General features: G+C 36.1%; 1 protein-coding gene across 1 annotated transcript in view; it reads left to right on the forward strand.

Moving 5' to 3' along the window:
- Atr (ATR serine/threonine kinase) overlaps positions 1–20184 on the forward strand; it is a 95095-nt gene that overhangs the window by 17383 nt on the left and 57528 nt on the right. Inside the window, exons 14-21 of the mRNA XM_021207218.2 lie at positions 665–835; positions 3542–3736; positions 5698–5883; positions 7391–7483; positions 10537–10667; positions 13365–13508; positions 15990–16083; positions 17321–17446. Coding sequence (XP_021062877.1) covers positions 665–835; positions 3542–3736; positions 5698–5883; positions 7391–7483; positions 10537–10667; positions 13365–13508; positions 15990–16083; positions 17321–17446 — 1140 coding nt within the window. The remainder of the gene's footprint in view (positions 1–664; positions 836–3541; positions 3737–5697; positions 5884–7390; positions 7484–10536; positions 10668–13364; positions 13509–15989; positions 16084–17320; positions 17447–20184) is intronic.

Raw genomic sequence — 20184 nt, forward strand, 5'->3', positions numbered from 1 at the left:
AAGAAGTTGAAACCAGGCAAAGTAGTGTGTGTGTTGATAGCCTCTGTTACTTCATTTGGAAGGCTAAGGTAGTGTATGGTCACTTGAGGCCAGAACTTTGAGACCAGACTGAGCTTAGGGAAAACAATATATGGATGTCTTCTTATTTTGCTTGTTTTAAAAGATGATTTTCTAAATTATATTTATTTCGAACTGAATTTTTGCCATTTGTATTTAAGGATAATTGTTGGAAGATATGGGTTATAAATGAAAAGGAATATCATCTTTTAATAATTGGTAAATTATTATATTCTTGGTAAGTTTAGGGAGTCATTTTTTTAGCCTTTTTAGTGATGATATTGTAAATAGGACACTTTGTTTTCAGAAGCAAATCATTAATGTCTGGAAAGTTAGGCCATTTTAAAGTATTGTTCTTACCCTGATTTGTGATATAATCCTTAGCATGATATTAAAGTTTCTTAACTAAGATTGGTTGCTTTTCTGTAAAATGGAGATTATGACATAATTTACCTCATTAAAGTGAAGTGAATAAGTTCAACTATGGCAATATAGAACTTAAAACTATCCTTTATGCTAACTTAAAAAGTGTTCATTGGTAGGCAGAGAGGGTGGTTAGTTAGAATTTCTTCCTTTTTTGAAAACTAAGAAAAATCTTTTGCTTTAGTTTTTGGTAGAATCTCTCCACTCCAGTCAGATGACAGCACTCCCAAGTACTCCTTGCCAGTCTGCTGAGATGCGAAAACAAGATGTTGCTCATCACAGAGAGATGGCTTTAAATACCTTATCAGAAATTGCCAATGTTTTTGACTTTCCTGATCTTAATCGTTTCCTGACAGTAAGTTGCTCTGTGTGTGTGTGTGTGTGTGTGTGTGTATGTGTATATGTGTGTGTGTGTGTGTGTGTGTGTGTCGTTGACATATTTGAAGGTTTCATTTCGACATTTCATTTGTTTCATTCTATTTACTTATTTTTAAAGAAAACCTTACAAGTACTGTCTTAGGTAGGGTTTTACTGCTATGAACAGATACCATGACAAAGGCAACTCTTACAAGGACAACATTTAATTGGGGCTGGCTTGCAAGTTCAGAGGTTCAGTCCATTATCATTAAGGCAGAAACATGGCAGCATCCAGGCAGGCATGGTGCAGGAAGAGCTAAGAGTTCTATGTCTTCATCTGAAGGCTGTTAGCAGAATACTGGCCCACACCCACAGTGACACACCTACTCCAACAGGGCCACACCTCCCAATGATGTCACTTCCAGAGCCAAGCATATACAAACCATCACAAGTACATTTAGGACCATATGAACCCTAGATTTTTAAAATTACATGCTTTGGGGCTGGAAAGATGGCTCAGTGGTTAAGAGCACTGACTGCTCTTCTGAAGGTCCTGAATTCAAATCCTAGCAACCGCTTGGTGGCTCACAACCATCCGTAACAAGATCTGACGCCCTCTTCTGGAGTGTCTGAAGACAGCTACAGTGTACTTACATATAATAAATAAATCTTTATAAAAAGAAAAACAAAAGATAAAATTACATGTTTCATGTGTGTGGTGTGTGTCTGTATGTATAGGTCAGAAGGCAACCTTGGCTATTGTTGCTCAGGCACTGTCTATCAATTTTGGGGGTGTGTTTATCAAGGACAGAGTCCTATCACAATGCTCTGGAGTTTTTGCCAAGTAAGTTAGAATGTCTGGGCAGCAAGCCTTTAACATCTTTCTGTTTCTGATTCCATAGCACTGGGAATAAAGGCTTATGTCACCATGCCCAGATGTTTTCTGAGGATTGAACTTACTTCCTTGTGCTTATATCGCGTGCTCTTTACCACCTGAACTATCGCCCTAGCCCCTAAATTGTATTTTTACTTTGACAGAGATTATTGCTTACACAGTATAACTTAGACATATATATATTATATATATCATATTTAATGATACCATATTCTGGTTAACTCTTTTGAGTCTTTATGTTTTCAGTAGTGTCCTGGGTTCTATTAGTCACTGAAAAATTAATATTTACCCTTAAGAAGTTGAATTATAAAATAAAGAATTAGTGGTATGATCTGCTATGAATTCGAATGTCAGACTTTGTAGTTTGGGATAGTTTAGGAAGACTATGAAATCCATTAGGGTTAAGGTTTAAAGGATGATAGACCATATTATCTTCTTTTTTTTTTTTTTTTTCCCCAGAGCTGAGGATCAAACCCAGGGCCTCCACTGAGCTAAATCCCCAACCCCTGCATATTATCTTTTTATCTTTTCCCCAAAGTCAGGTTTATTGTTAATCTTAATAAATTGTGATAACAGTTCATATAGTGGTTTTCCCTATAGTATTATTTTAACAAACTTAAATTGATTTTAAATTGATTATATATACAAAGAAAATAGGATGCTACATTATAAGAACCACATATTCATACCTTATTATTTCATCAAAACCCACAATGTTTATTGCAACATTACTCATTGGCAAAATAAAACTCTGAGAAGAAACTAAATGTCTAAAATTAAGATATATCACATAACCATCTTAAGCATAACTAAAGTTAAAAAGGCATAAGGTATGTCTGTGAAGGGAAACTTATTTATTTGTTATTTTGTTTTCTTTCTCTTTCTTTCTTCCTTCCTTCCTTTCTTTCTTTCTTCCTTTCTGCCTTTCTTCTTTTCTTCCTTCCTTCCTTTCTTTTTTTTTTTTTCTTTAAGACAGAGTCTCATTCTGTAGTGCAGGCCAGCTTCAAATGTGTTCTCTCTTGCCTCAGTCACTTGAGCGACAGAATCTCACACTTGTAAGCAAGGCCTGGATCTTGTTCATTGTTACATCCCAGGTTTAGAATAATGACTTAACATGTAGTTGTAATCATTAAGACATGTAGAATAAATAAACAAAATAACTATTTTCCCTTTGGAGATTATATGAATTTAATGAGCTAGATCTTAAAAGAAATAAACCTAAAAGGAAAGTAGATTTGTTGCAGTATTGTGGTGTTAGATGTGTTTAACTGTTTTACTGGCTGTGGTGTCTGTGTCTGAGTCAGCTGCTAGGTGCGGCCTCTCAGAGGACAACTTGCTCCTGTCTGCAGCAGAGCATCATTAATAGTGTCAGAGATCGGCGCTTGCCCATGGGATGGGTCTCAAGTTGGGCTGGTTATTGATAGCCATTCCCTCAGTCTCTGCCTGTGTCTGTATTTCTTGTAGACGGGATAAATTTAGGGTTGAAGGTTTGTGGGTGGGTTAGTATGTTTATCACTCCACTGGGGTTCTTGCCTGTTTTCTGTAATTATGAAGCATCAATTCTATGATCTAAAAAATTCTTTAAGTTTGCATTTATGGCTATTCTCTACATGTTTATTCGGGCCCTGATTCATAGTAATGTTATCAGTCTAGTAGTCAAGTGAGTAAATGACAAAGCTGAATACAGGTACGATTCCATCAGAACTTCCTGTAGCATTAAAGAATATTTCTTGTGGATGACTTTTTTGAACAGTTTATCACCCAGACAAATGTACTTTTTTGATAATTATTTTGTTTTTTCTCCCCCAGAGGACATTACAAGTTCTACTTCCTGATCTTGCTGCCAAAGCAAGTCCTGCAGCATCGGCTCTCATTCGAACTTTAGGGAAACAATTAAATGTCAATCGTCGAGAGATTTTAATAAATAACTTCAAATATATTTTTTCTCATTTGGTTTGTTCTTGTTCCAAAGATGAATTAGAACGTGCCCTTCATTATCTGAAGGTATTTGAATATTTACATTTATTTTATTCATTTATGTTAACACTGTTGGAAAAACTATTGTAACACTGTAATATAGGAAGGGCAGTGAGTAATTTATAGCTTATACTATAAGACTATGTATAAATACTATTGTGTTAAATAATCATTGTCGGACTGGTGAGATGGCTCAGCTGTTAAGAATATTGGTTGCTCTTCCAGAGGTCCTGAGTTTTTCCAGTAACCACATGGTGGCTTAAGACTATCTGTAATGGGATCTGATGCCCTCTTCTGGTATGTAGGTGTACATGCAGACAGAGCACTCCTACATTTTAAAAATAATCATTGTCTTGGGAGGATTCTAAATAAAAAAAAATTTTTATATTATTTTCTGATCATTTACTATAATGGGATAGAATAATCATCCTTTCATGGACCTGAGGTTTTTTATATAATTTTATTTTAGTTATTTTGTGCTGATTATAGTTATAAATTAGCTGATATTGCGCAAGTAATTATAAGAAGAGTTTGCTCTCTTTAATCGTATGCCTGTATTTGGCTTATTTACTTGCTGCTCTGATTATAATTCTTCCTACTTTTAAAATATTAAAAATTTTATAGGGCTATAGAGATGGCTCAGGGCTAACAGTACTTGTTACAACAGAAGACCTTCGTTCAGTTCCCAACACCCATATGGCAGATCATATCTTTCTGTAATTGCAGATTTGGGAGATCTGAAACCCTCTTCTGACCTCTATGGCACCAAGCACCCGTAAACATATACCTATATATAGGCAAAACACTCTTGTGTATAATAAGAAAATAAATAAGTCTTAAAAGTTTAGTGTGTGGGGGACAGAGCAACAGAGACAGAGTGTGGAGATCAGAGAACAACTTTTGGGATTTTATCCTCTCACTATGGATTTAGGCTGTTAAATTTACATGTCTGGCTAATTTTTAAGTTTAAAATAATAGCTTAGACTTCTTGTGGTTTTACATTAACAGTAGTGCCTTTGAGAAATATAAGACTGGGAACAAAGAACCTTAATTTCATTTTCTCTAAGAAGACAGTAGATCTCGTCTCACTTGAGGAGAAATGACTATTAATTGTTTTCATTCATCTCAAGCATTAACCTGTGTGTTATAGAGACAGAATAACAATATTTATGGGGTATATACTACATGTCAAAAACTCCGTATGGGTCACTTAAGTTACTTGGCAAGATAGAAGGAGCACAGTTTATCTTTTATACAAAATGCTTGAGACTAGATTTCAGATTTTTTTTTTCATTTTGGAATATTTGCATATATATATAAAATGAGAAATATTGAGAAAAAAACAAAGTTTAAACACAGAATTCATCCCTGTTTCACATACTTCTTAAATGTATAGCCCAAAGCTAATTTTATACAATATTTTCAATGTGCCCACATTTTGACAGCAACTTGTGTTTTAAAGTATGGAATTTTCTGCTTCTAGTATCATGATAGTGTTCAAAAGAATTGGTATTTGTGTTTTTAATTAGAAATGTTCAGTGTTTTATTTTACAGATGATGACATTTACGGCAGTAAGGGGTTAGATTAGGTAACTTGTCCAAATCACAGGACAACCTATAAGTGACAGCTAGAGTTTAAACTCCAGCGTTCTGACAGAAACCATGCTGTGAACTACAACTGTTCTTACTCCCAGGGTCTGTGCATCTGTAAATACTGTGTTGCTGGTGCAGAAAGACCTTAGGCAAGCATAGACTTTTCTTTATTAATTTTCATTTCAAAATTAAGTCTGATCACTCTTCATTGCATACAGCTCATGGGAGACCTATCAGGAGAGAACAAGATTAGAATCCTTTGCCAGTGTCCTTTCTCAGTACTATTAGTGAACTGCGTCACTTGACCTAGAGCTCTTGATTTACTAAAAACACATTAATAATCAATCTACTTAAATCTGGATGCTAATATGAGGAAATGTTTTTAATATCTTTAGAATGAAACAGAAATTGAGTTGGGGAGCCTGTTAAGACAGGATTTTCAAGGATTGCATAACGAATTATTGCTGCGTATTGGAGAACATTATCAGCAAGTTTTCAATGGTTTGTCAATACTTGCCTCATTTGCATCTAGTGATGATCCATATCAGGGACCACGAGATATCACATCACCTGAACTGATGGTAAGGGATACATATAGTACATGGGGTAAGTTTGTTTGGTTTTCTCCTTTTCTGTACCTTACTTATAAAGCTGAGGAAACTCCTCTCCTCTCCTCTATTTTCCAAACATAGGTGTTTCTTTAAGTTTTAATTGATGTGTTTCTTTTAGAAAAGGTTAAAGTTGTATGGTGGGACCTCCCTCACTAATTACTAATTAGGAAAATGCCCTGCATACTTGCTTACAGTCCCATCTTATGAAAACATTTTCTTAACTAAGATTTCCTTCTCTCAGATAACCTTGGCCTGTGTCACGTTGACCCCCACCACAGCAAGTGCCTCACTATTGAGCTATCCATGTGTAATTTCTGCCCCCAAAGAAATCTTCATTATTCTTTCCTGACTTGATTCCCCTGATCTTCCCTACTTTGGGCAATGGTGCTTTGTACCATCACCTACTCATTTGCTTCAACCAAAACCTAAGAACAGAGATGAGCTCTTCAAATAAAGTCTGTAAGACCGTATGTAACATATGTGTGCCTTTCTACCTTTTGTTCAGTTCTTCTCACTGCTTTAGCTTTATCTCTGTTTCTTAAAAATGGCAAACTTTCAGACTTGTAGTTGTTGGCTTTAGATGGTCTCTGTTCTTACATTAATAATTCCCTGGATGCTTTTTACTGTTTACAGTTTCCTTGTCACCCCTACCTGAATTCATTTATCCAGTTTCTATCCCATGCTCATGTTTATTTTCTTATTGCCCTTATCACCAACATATTTTATGTGTAAATTTATTTAGTGCCTCCTACTGATTTTCCATATATACTAGTGTTTATCTTTTAAACACATGTACCTAGCATGACAGTATAGAAACATATATTTGGTGAATGGCAGATATATATATTCAAAGTACTGTTTGATTCAATGCCAAGAACTTTGAAATTAGAATATTTATGTAGATTTGAATGCCACCTCTACCTATCTTTTATTTAAGAACATAGATTAGAACCATATAATTAGTAAATTGCAGTTTCTCATGCCAAAGTTTAATTTCAATCTAAATTACAAGTTTACAAAACACATATTTTGGAGATACTGTGATGAAACCCAATAATTTTGCTAATCTCAAGAAATCTAGTGATGATTTTTTTTAAAAAAGTTCACAAACCGAAAGATAAATTTAGGCTTGAAAAACAAATGATTTCTTTGCTTGACAAAATTTCTGTATGCTAGATAGATACCTAATTCCTCTTCACTGTGTACTAGTAATACTCTTCCTCATCTGTCCTCAGCCATGTATGTAACCCTAAGGTAACCTAAATCAGGTGCCTCAACATCAAGCCATGCAATCTTGGGACATATTTCAGTTATTACTCATCACTAGCTCTTTTTCTTGCCATTTTTCCTGCCTGGTATAGTTCAGTGGTAGAAAGCTACCCACTAGGAGTTTTGTAGTAAATCTCCAATTCAAAGGAAAAGAAGAGAGACACTTAATATATGTAAAACATATAACATCTTTTCTTTAAATCCATAGGCTGATTATTTGCAACCAAAATTGTTGGGCATTCTAGCCTTTTTTAATATGCAGTTACTGAGCTCCAGTGTTGGCATTGAAGATAAGAAAATGGTAAGTAGTGGTATTTGAATTCCAAGAGACTAGAATAAAATTCATATTGAATATTCAGGGAATATGAAATCTGCTTCTAGTTGTAAGCATTCAAGTATAAAAAGCCATGGAACTAGCTGGGTATGCTAGCTCACACCTGTAATTTCAGCACGTGGAAAGACTGAGGCTGAAGTAGCTCAGAGTTTAATGTCAGTCTGGGCTACCTCGTGAGTTCCAAGCAAGCCTTAACTAAATATGAGACTGTCAAAAAGGAAAAGCAAGCAAACATTTGATATTTATTACTGGATATCATATATTTGTTCTTTAGACATTATAAAAATAGAAATTGTACCATTGCCAGCTCTTTCATTGATGACGTGAGTTAGGAAACCCAACTCAAGCTGTCTGAAAGGATTTGTTGGCTCTGTTACTAAATAGACAAATATAACTTCAGCCACAACTTGATTCTAAATTTAAAGAACATTTCAGAATCAGTATCTTTGCTCAGAGTCACGTTGGTTAACTCTCTACTTTTGTTATTAAAGGTCAGGGTACCTTTGAACTTCTGGTAGTCCTTTTACCTCAGCCTCCTGTATGCTGGGATTATGACAGACACCTTGTTCAGCTAGCTTTCTATTTCTCAGGTGATAAATACAAATGTCTGCAGGTCCATGCTATCATGATATCTAGCACAGTTGAAGACATAAGCCAGCAGTAACTGAGAGCTCGAATATTGGTTGTATAATTGAATTTTATTGGTTTACCTGGGTCTAGTGTTGGTATTTCTGTTCTTAATGTATATGTGTGTTAGCATGAGTGTGCAACAGTGCTCACATAGAGGTCAGAGGAAAATATGCATGAGTCAGTATACTCCTATTATATGGCTTTTAGGGCTAGAACTAGGTTGTTAGGCTTGGCAGCAAGCCTTTACCTTAGGAGCCACCTTGCTAGTCCAGTAGTAGCTTTTATTTCAGAATGCATTCCCCTTCTGATAACTTTAAGTATCCAAGTAAGACATAGAGCAAAATTTAGCTGCAAATTGTAACAGTCAATGCCTATAATTTCAGTTTTAACTAGTAAATTTTCAGTAACTTCTATCTATATGGCTTCCCAAACACTTATGCTAAATGAAAGAATGGATGGCTGTAAGTCTAAGGAAAGTGGAATTTATGTTATAAAGCCATAAAGAGCCTCATGTTCTGGTACATGTGCTGGCAAGTTTTATGTCATCTTGACACAAGGTATAAATCATTGGCGAGGAGGGAGCCTCAGTTTAGAAAATAGCTCCATAAGATCAGGCTATACTGGAAAGAACCCAGATGTCCCTCAATAGAGGAATGGATACAGAAACTGTGGTACATTTACACAATGGAGTACTACTCAGCTATTAAAAACAATGAATTTATGAAATTCTTGGGCAAATGGATGTATCTGGAGGGTATCATCCTTAGTGAGGTAACCCAATCACAAAAGAAGTCACTAGATATGCACTCACTGATAAGCGGATATTAGCCCAGAAACTTAGAATACCCAAGATACATTATGCAAAACAGAAGAAAACCAAGAAGGATGACCATTGTGTGGATACTTCATTCCTCCTTAGAATAAGGAACAAAATACTCATGAAAGGATATAGGTATAGAGACAAAATTTAGAGCTAAGATGAAAGGATGGACTATCCAGAGACTACCCCATCCACGAATCCATCCCATCATCAGCCACCAAATCTAGATACTAATGCACATGCCAGCAAGATTCTGCTGAAGGGACCCTGATATTGCAGCCTCTTGTGAGGCTATGCCAGTGCCTGGCAAACACCGAAGTGGATGCTTACAGCCAGCTATTGGATGGAACACAGGGTCCCCAATGGAGGAGCTAGAGAAAGTACCCAAGGACCTGAAGGGGGCTGCAACCCTGTAGGTGGAACAACAATATGAACTAACCAGTACCCCCTGAGCTCGAGTCTCTAGCTGCATATGTAGCAGAAGATGGCCTAATTGGCCATCACTGGGAAGGAAGAGAGGCCCCTTGGTCTTGTAAACTTTATATGACCCAGCACAAGGGAAGGCCTGGGCCAAGTAGTGGGAGTGGGTGGGTAGGGGAGCAGGGGTGGGGGTGGGTATAGGGAACTTTTGGAATAGTATTTGAAATGTAAATAAAGAAAATAATAATAATAATAATAATAATAATAATAATAATAATAATAATAATAATAATAATAAAAGTTCAGGCTGTAGCCAAGCCTGTAGGGCATTTTTTTAATTGGTGATCCTTGAGGGAGGGTCCTATAAGAAAGCAATCTGAGCAAACCCTGAGGAGCAAGTTAGTAAGAATCATGCCTCCATGGCCTCTGCATCAGCTCCTATCTCCAGGTTCCTGCCCCATTTGAGTTCCTGTCCTGACTTCTTTCAGTGATGAACAGTGAAATGGAAACATAAGCCAAATAAACCCCTTCCTACCCAAATTGCTTTTGACCATGGTGTTTAAACACAGGAATAGTAACCCCTACTAAGACAATATTGCAATGGATTAACCAGAGACTTTCTATATCCATTCATTAGAACCTAGAACTATTAATGCAGTTCGCATTCTGTTTCCATTGTAAGACTATCTGGCAGTTGTTCATTGTATTAAATTCAGAACATCTTGAATTTAGTATCATTAAAAGTATTATTGACCATTATGAAACATTCTGGTTAAATTATAAATAACTTCAAATTAATCTATATCTGTATTTACACTAGTGATATGAAACATATTTGAAAAAAATTAAGATGTATCATATCCTTTGTAAATTTCAAGATGTATTGGACCATAGTAAGTAGTGCAACTTCAAGGGAAACAAAAATAAGAATACAATTTGTGTTTTTCAGATTCTTGGTTCTCATATAAGTTAACCAAAAAAAATTGTCCAGCATTTATTAGACCTTTTGTGTCATGTACATTGATACCTTGACATTTAGGTAGGAAGCAATTGTTTCTATTACTTGTCTTTTTCTGGCATCTTGTTTATAAGTTTTGGGTTTTTTGTTTGTTTGTTTTGTTTTGTTTAACAAACACTACTTTCTTTGTAGGCCTTAACTAGTTTGATGTCTTTGATGAAGTTGATGGGACCTAAACATGTCAGTTCTGTGAGAGTAAAAATGATGACCACACTGAGAACTGGTCTTAGATTCAAGGATGATTTTCCTGAGTTATGCTGCAGGTAAATAATCATCATATTTAAAATGTTTTCTTGTATTTCTAGAGAATTCTAACAAGTTCTTATCATAGGCTGATATGATGGGAATATTTTTTTCACTTGAGGTGTTCTTTTCCTAAATGACTCTAGTTTGTGTCAAGTTGTCATTAAACGAGCCAGCACAATTGACCCCCTTGTCAGCTTGATGCAAAAACATATCACTTATTAAGTCATAACCTTTTTTTCTTGATCCTCCACTAGGTGGTATGATTAATGTCACATATAAAACATTCTAACTTTTAAAAGTCCCAGTCTTTAAAATTCCAAACACTTTAAAAGTTAACTTCTTTAAAACATTTAAGTCTTTCTAAAATTTTAAAGTCCCTTAACTGGGCTTCTATGAAGTCAAAAATAAGTTACATCCTTTCTTACTCTAAGAGCACAGTCACATTGAACAAATCAAAGCCAAACTCCCAACAGGGTAAATCACTAACGCAGTGTCCGTGCTCTTCTAGGCTCCCAAAGGGCTTAGACAGTCATACTTCTCTGACTCTGCCATTCACAGCACATGCAGTTTGTCATCCAGGCTCAGGCTGGCACCACTTCCCAGCTGCTGCTGTCCTCATAGTTGTCCCATGATACAGAGATCTCTAAAATGGCCTTCACCTTTGCCTGTTGGCTCTCCTAGGCTTTCTTCAGGGAACCTAACTCTGCCACACCGTGCCAAGCCTCAGCTACTCTCCCAGGATCACTGCATTCCTTCAAAACCTGTAGCTCACATGTGACTCGTTCACTACCAAGTTCAGCTGCCAGCATGAGGTGCAGCCTTTGGCACAGTTTTTATGTGCTAACCATGAGGAAATGTTCTCAGATTAATGGTCCTCAAAGATGCTGATCATTTTTTTTTTTTTTAAATCAGTACTAATTTCTCAGATCCAGTTAACCAGAGTCAGTTGACCTTGTTAAGCAAAGGTTTTACTTCAGTGGTATTGGTCTCAGCCCTAGCTGACCAAACTGCAGATTCTTACTTCAAAATATAAATGGTTTCAATAGAGTCTTTGATTTCATCTGAATCCATCATATAAGTCAGGCCGCCTTCCTCTGCACTGCTCTCAGCACACTTACCTTCTCACTGAACAGCCCGCCACACTCTGAGCACTCAGCAGCCTTTCCAGCCCAAAGTTGGAGTGCAACTGCAATCGTCCCCAAAACTCAGTGGCCAGATCTGTCACAGCAGTGAGTCACAGCATGATTCTGCTACCATTTTTTTGTCCCATTAAGATTTCTATTGCTGTAATAGCTTTTAACTCTCAAGTTACAGTTCATCACTGTGTGAAGTCAGGGCAGGAACCCAAGAAAGGCAAGAACCTGGAGGTGGGAACTGAAACAAGTCATCGAGGAGTGCTGCTTATTAGATTGCTTATCACAGCTTGCTCAGTCTGTTTTCTTACACCATCTGGAACTACTCACCCAGGGATGCCACCACCCCATTTAGGATGGACTTGCCCACATCGATCAAGAGTCATGAAACGTACTATAATCCTGTCCACGGGCTGATCTCTTAGGAGCATTTTCTCAGTTGTGATTCTCTTCCTAAATAACTCTAGCTTATATCAAGTTGACATAACACTAGCCAGCATACTTCTTCATCCACCTCTTTCATCTTCCATAGTTCCTAAGCTGGCCTGGAACTTTCTTTGTGGGCAGAGCTGGGATTATAAGTATATGCCACCACATCTGTCTTTTGGGGGTTTTGTTTGTATGTTTGTTTGATTTTGTTGTTTGGGATTTTCGGTTTGGTTTGGTTTGGTTTTGTCTTTGTGTATGTATTTGGCCATACTGCTTCTTCAGTATGCTCCAGATTTCTGGAATTACAGACCTATACCAATATACATTTTTAATGTACCTAACCTACCATACTTAACCTACCACACCATAACTTAATGTAACCTGGCTTAAATGAGCTTAGAACATTAACAGTAGCTTTCAGTTGACCAAAATCATATAACACAAAGCCTATTTGTAATAAAGTGTTGAGTATCTCATTTAGTCTACTGAACACAGTAGTAATGCTGTTAAGTACAATATCCATTGTTCACCCCCATGGTTCTATAAAACCTATGACTAGAAACTGTGGCTTGCTCTCGCTCCCAGCATCACAAGGAAAAATTGTGTTTTATTCCTAATTCATGGAAAGATGAAAATTGAGTTTTGTTTTTATTTTTTTTTAAGGTTCTTACATAGCCAGGCTTCTCTTGAACTCTATGATGTTACTCTACAAGTGTTTTGATTGGAGTTGTGAATCACCACATCCAACTGCCAAATACAATTTCTTCTAAATGTACATTTGCATCATTCTAAAGTTAAAAAATATTGTTATACTATTCTTTTTTTAACTTATAAATTATCTATATAAGCAAATGCATAAAAACATAACGTTCAATTTTTCTCTTGTATTGATCATACCATGAAAAACTGATTTCACCTTGGTGTTTATTTGTTTTGAGTATTTGATTGGTTGGTTGGTTGGTTGGTTGGTATTTTTAAGTTTTGTTTTACTTAATATAACTTAGAGATCACTGTGTGTTTGTATGATCATTGATCTATATCAAAAGCTACTTTAATCTCTTATATGTATATATCATTATTCAGCTAACAATTAATTGATGGTACTTTACAAACATAAAAATACTTGAATTAATTTTCGTTTTTTTCACTTAGAGCATGGGACTGCTTTGTTCGCTGTCTGGATCATGCTTACCTGGGACCCCTTCTCAGTCATGTCATAGTGGCTTTGTTACCTCTCATACACATGCAGCCTAAAGAAACCGCTGCTATCTTTCACTACCTCATCATTGAAAACAGGTATTGGAACTGAAATTAATCAGAAAATAGTAGAATAGTAGTGTGTGTATGTGTGTAAACCAAAAGTTGACATTGGATGTCTTCCTCAATCCACTTTATTGTTTTGGTTTTGTTTGTTTGTTTGTTTGAATGTTTGTTTGGAGTAGGGTCTCACTATGTAGCTCTGACTATCCCAGAACTCACTATTTAGACAAGTCTGGCCTCAAACTCACAGAAATCTGCCTGTTTCTGCCCCCGAATACCAGGATTAAATGGCACCACCTTAATTTTTGAGACAAAGTCATTCAAAAACTGACTGATTCCTCTAGTCTAGCTAGCCAGCAAAGCCCCAAGAATCCGCTTGTCTTTACTCTTTGGCACTGGGATTACAGGCACATACTTTCCGGTGGTTACTTGGGGATCCAACTTAATCCTCAATCTTACACAGCAAATGCTTTACAACATGAGAAATCTCTCCAGCCCTAAAACATTTAAAAATGTAATTTTATGTCCCAAGATATTAGTATTACTTTGATAATATAGATTACTATTTTAATATAGTCGAGTCCTTGGGGGAAAATTATTGGTATATAACTACTTATTAAATAGTTGAATTTTCAATGGGTCTTGTTTCTATTTTAAATATATTTGAAACTCATTAATAGATGAACAATTAAACTTTTTTCACCGACTTTCAGTTAGTAAAGGTAATTTTACCTTTCTTAAGTAAATCAGGTAACCTAAGGAAGGCTAGCAGGGATAGTTATCACTTTCTGCACCATGCCTCCTTAGTTACTTCGAACTCCTATTTCATCCCATTACCTTTGAACCAGCTTTCCTTATGTTAGACGTTTATGGAATTTTTGTTTCTTTAAAAAACATTTCTTTACATATATTATTTCAGCATAGAGAGATGTTCTCTGGGTCTCTGTTTTCTAAATATTGAATTGCAAGTTGGCTAGCTTGACCTTTAAAGCTGGACACTTGACATTTTTTTCTACTGATTTTTCCAGTCCCACTGATGACTATAGCAGTAAGCTATAGGGAACATGAACCAAAGAAACCACACTTTACCTACACTTAAATTTTTATTCACGCTGTTTCTTAATCTAAAATATCTTCCATCATATTTCAAGCCTTTTTTCTTTACATAACTAACTGCTGTATATCATAATTCATTTCTTCTGAAAAGTTAGGATGTGAGCACTACACACCTGCCTACCCATATGCTGTTGCCATTCCTGTAAATATTCCAGTAACCATTCTGGCAGGAAAACACAAAAGTAACAATTTCTTTTTATTCATTGAAAATACTTTTAGGTTTTTTTGTTTCGTTTTGTTAGTCTCCTACATGCTAGAACAATAAAATCAACATTGCTTTTCAATTTCTTTTCAGTTGTTATACTAATATACATATATGCTCATTGTCTCTTATGGATGGTAGAATAAATTTTCATGTCATAAGAAAGATTTTCTTTCACTTGGTGCTAGGTAGACCCTCCACTTCTCTGGGTGAATGAATTGCTCTAGATTTGTTTATGGTTTCATCCCAAGTCTAGCACAGAACTTGGAATCTAATAGCCCACATAATAGCTATTTCTGGCTTTTTGTTAGTAAAGACTAGAATTAAAAATATATTTAAACCCAGAAAGATTATTTATTATAATTTAAGCAAAACTTGTAGTATCAATAAGTATTATTTTCATATTTTCCTCTAAAACTTCTATATACAAATTTATATATACTACTTCCTGCTTTTACAAATTACTGCAAATATGGTACCTTAGGAATAGTGAATATCTTTATTTGCTCATAAATTTGTAGTTTAGGCTGAGTTCAGCTTGTTATTTCTTCTGGGTATGGCCACATTTGAAGGTAGACTAAAGTGGACTCTTCCCTGTCCATGTAATGTCAGATCCCTTCTCTCTGAGTGTCCTGTCCATGTTGATAGCCAGATTTCTTCCATGGTGACTCAGTTTTTTTCCTGAGCTCAAAAAATGGAAACTGACAGGCCTAAGCCCTTTTTTATCTACAGCATCTCTTCTGCTACATGTATTTAGCACATGTATTTAACAAATATATAGCATATGTATTTGCTAAAGGAATTTTTGTACGCAGTCTTGTTAAAGAATAAGGTGCTATATATATGAATGTTCATACTGAGAAGCATGGTTTATTATGGGCCACTGACATAACAAGACTATCAAGGATCATTTTCAAAGCTGTGGTTATTTGCCATTATTTAGTATTTTAATATTTTTTTAATTTTTATTCAATATGTGATTAGAGATTGACCCCAGGCCTTGTGCATGCTAAGCAGTCACTCTGCCACTGTATTAGTCCTAGAATAATTGCTAGTATTAATTTAGCTGGGACGCTAGACATGACTAGGAAGATTACTTTGCATGTGAATAATCACTATGAGCTTTTAAGTATGAATTTTATAACTTTACCTTCAACTTTACATTGATATTCTTACAAATAATTCTTTCTAACTATTAGGGATGCTGTGCAAGATTTTCTTCATGAAATATATTTTTTGCCTGATCATCCAGAATTAGAAAAGATAAAAGCAGTTCTCCAGGAATATAGAAAGGTATTTCATTTCTTTACTTATAGTATGGAAGATCTTGAATACAAAATTGTACCTGATTCCAGTATACTAAAAAAGATCCTTACCTTCAAAGCTGGGTGTGTCGGCTCATGCATATAATCTCAGCATTCTGAAAGCAGAGCCAGGAGGATCTCCATAAGTTTGAGGCCAGCATGTTCTTAGTGAGTTCCAGCCAAGGTGATATAGAAAACCCTGTCTTAAAAAATAAAAAAAAAGCTGGGCGGTGGTGGCACATGCCTTTAATCCCAGCACTTGGGAGGCAGAGGCAAAAGGATTTCTGAGTTCGAAGCCAGCCTGGTCTACAAAGTGAGTTCCAGGACAGCCAGGACTACATAGAGAAACCCTGTCTCGAAAAACCAAAAAAATAAAAATAATAATAATAAATAATAATAATAATAATATAACCATGGTGATTAGATAATAGTACTGTGAATCAGTGACTTTGGGTGGGAAGTTTTGTCATTTAAATTTGTTTTTATGTTGTTTTGTTTTGTGATTGTCTCTTATAGCTTAGGCTGTCTTAAAATAACACTATGTAGCTGGAGCTGGTCTTGAACACCTCATCTGCCTGCCCATCATTCCAAGTGCTGGAATTATGGTCATGTACTGCTACCACATCCTATTTAGACAAGGGACACATTAACATTATATAGAAGACATTCTCTCTATATTCCTGAGAGGGAAAATGTGGGATGATCCCAGTTATCTCATGCTGTAAATTACAGTATCACTGTGGTTATACTATGATAGCATTGTGTCTGGTCTAAGTGATTCTTGACCACCTGAAGTCTTACAAACTTTCTAAAATCATGAAAATACTGTGATTTCATACAATTTCATGACAGAAACTAGAATTTGAGGAGTGAAAGGACTGAGCAGAGTCCATAGATCTGCCTTAGGGTCTTTCTGTAGTGTCCATAAGTTAGGGAAGGCTTGTACCTTTTTATTATTATTATCAAGAAGCACTTATTTTAGATAAATAAGATTTTATTCAATTGGAAGAAAAATCTCTAGTTCTAAAGATTTTAGAATAAAAATGGTTTTCCCTAAAAAAAAAAAAAAATTATACTGATGACATAGACTTTGCAAAGAAAGGGATGGGAAAAATTTTAGTTGGGTTATATTTTAGCTATTTTAATAGTAACTGGTTATATAGAGAATACAGGCCTTTCAGATGTTAGGATAGTTAATAATGAATGTTTCTCTGTTCTTTGTATAGGAAACCTCTGAGAGTACTGATCTTCAAACCACTCTCCAGCTATCTATGAAAGCAATTCAACACGAAAATGTAGATGTTCGAATTCATGCGCTTACCAGCTTGAAGGAAACCTTGTACAAAAATCAGGTATGGTAAAAGTGATATAATTCAAATTATATATTTAAAAAAATATATCAGGAGTTTAAAGAAAAAATGATGGATTGGCATTTTTGCTTGAGAACTCAAAAGATTTAGTCTTCATGCTTACACATTTTTATTTTACCTAGATTATTAGATCTGACTGAAAAATGAGCAGTTGTGAGATAGATGCCCTTCAGTTTCAGTCTCAAAAAATTGCAGAATTTTCTGTTGTTTTGAAGGGTCCTTATTTCATAGTTATACTTTTGTCTAGTGCATCTTTGAATTTTTAAGGATTGTTTTTATTTATGTGCCATGAGTATGTGTTACATCCTCATGTGTGCAGATGTCTTACTCTACCACTCTGCTTTTAAGATGGTCTCTCACTAAACTGAAAGCTAACTGTTTTAGGCTAGGTTGGCTGTCTACAGAGCATCTGATATCCTCCTGTCTCTGCCTCCCAATTCTGGGTTTCCAGCCATGTATAACCATTTCATATAAATATATATTGGATATTTTCTTTATTTACATTTCAAATGTTATCCCCTTACCTGGTTTCCTCCCCCCCCCCCATCCATTTGCCCTCCCCCCTGCTTCTATGAGGGTGTTCTTCCACCCACCCACTACCGCCTCCCCGCCCTCAATTCCCCTATACTGGGGCATCTATCAAGCTTTCATAGGACCAAGGACCTCTCACCTGACAAGGCCATCCTCTGCTACATATGCAGCTGCAGCCATGTGTACTCCTTGGTTCATTTCCCACTTTTTAAAGTGAGTGTTAGATGTTTGAACTAAGGTCCTCATACTTGCACAGTAAGCAATCTTAACTCACTGAGTCATGGTGACTTCATTACAAGTGGGGATTTGGATGTTAGTATATCAGTAATTTATGTGATTCTTCTAGCGTAACTACCCCATTGATATCTGTCATATAAAATTTTTGTAATTTAATGTTTTTTAACTGGACTAAGCTAACTATTAGTTTCATTTGGTTTTGAGTAGCCCAAACTGGCCTCAAACTTTGAGTAGAGCCAAAAATGGCCTTGAACTCATGATATATTTGCCTCACTTTTTGAGAGATAGAATTACAGGTTTATACCACCATGATGACATTTCTCTTTCCTTTTTCCCTCCTTCCATCCATCCCTCTGTTCCTTTTTTCCATCCTTCCAGTTGTGCTACTCATATTAAGAGAATCTTTTTGGCCAAATTCCAGAAAGATAAGAAAACTATAAGAATCACAAATTAATTTTTATGGAACTTCTGAATTCTATTTAAAAGTCAAAGCAGAGAAGAATTCATTGAAAATAAAATGCTAGAGACTTCTAGATTGTCCTGGAATAAAGATAAATGCCTGAATCAGCTCCCGATCTCTCCCAACAATAGAAGTTGGGCAGTGGTGTAGTATACCTTTAATCCCAGCTCTAGAGAGGCAGAGGCTAGCCTGGCCTACAGAGTGAGTTCCAGGATAGCCAAGGCTACACAGAGAAAGCCTACAAACAAAATGTAGCAACGTGGAAAGCACATGAAATCTAAGCATAATCCACACTTTAAATATCATTAGAGGACAGGAGCCCGAGAGTCTGAATGATCTGTACAAAGAGAAGGATGGCGTCACTCCAAGTATAACAACTCTGGAGATGCCTTCCATGTACTTTCTGCATAAAAGATACTGGAAAATATTTAGTTGCTAAGGTCTCAGACAGTCATTGTCTCTGGGAGACGTAAAAGAATAGGAAAGAGAAGCAGTGGTGACGCATGCCTTTAATCCTAGCACTTGGGAGGCAGAGGCAGGCGGATTTCTGTGTTTGAGGCCACCCTGGTCTACAAAGTGAGTTCCAGGACAGCCAGGGCTATACAGAGAAACCCTGTCTTGAAAAACCAAAACCAAAAAAAAAGACTAGGAAAGAGGAGCACGCTTTAGAGATCTTGTTATAAACAAAAAGAAAAAAAGACAAGGGGAAGACTTAAAGGTCTTATAGAAATAAATTTATCAAATCCTACCTCTGATGCCAAAAACAAAAAATAAAATGGTGCTTTGTTTTTAAACAAATAACTTTACTATGCTTGCTGGCCTGCTTATTTATTTATGAAAATCTTAAAGCCATTAAAAAATGCTTACTGTTTATTAGAGCCTATATGGAGGGTTCACAATATGAATAGAAAAATTACAAAGAAAGCTAGGTGTGGTGCTGCTGCCTTTAATCCCAGCACTGAGGAGGCAGAAACAGGTGGATCTCTGTGAGTTCAAGGCCAGCTTAGTCTACATTGAAAGTTCCAGGCCAGCCAAGGGTATGTAATAAGACTACAAAATAAAGAAAGTAAAAAAAGAAATCCAAGCGTGGAATCCCAGCACTTGAAAGGCTGAGGCAGGTAGGCAGATTGCTAAGACCAGCCTAAGGTACAGTGTGAGAACTTGTCTCAAAGAAAAAAAGTCTTTCAGTTTGTGACAATTCTTTCTTAAAAACCAAAAACATATAACATAAGTTAAGAATTTCAAATATTTGCAAATTTAGAAAAAAAAATGAATGAGAATTTTAATTTTAATCAGAGAGTGCTGGACAGATGGCTAACAGGTTAATAGTTCTTGCTGTCAGTTGTGAAGACCAGAGTTCAGTTCCCAGCACCAACATAACAAGTCGCGAATTCTGTCTATGCCTATAATCCCAGCTCTGACTTGGAGGAGAAAGAAGAATTGTTGGGGTTTGTCAGTTGTCAGCCTAGCCTAGAAAACTTGAGCCCCAGGT

Source organism: Mus pahari, chromosome 10, assembly GCF_900095145.1.
Source record: "Mus pahari chromosome 10, PAHARI_EIJ_v1.1, whole genome shotgun sequence".
Lineage (NCBI taxonomy): Eukaryota > Metazoa > Chordata > Mammalia > Rodentia > Muridae > Mus > Mus pahari.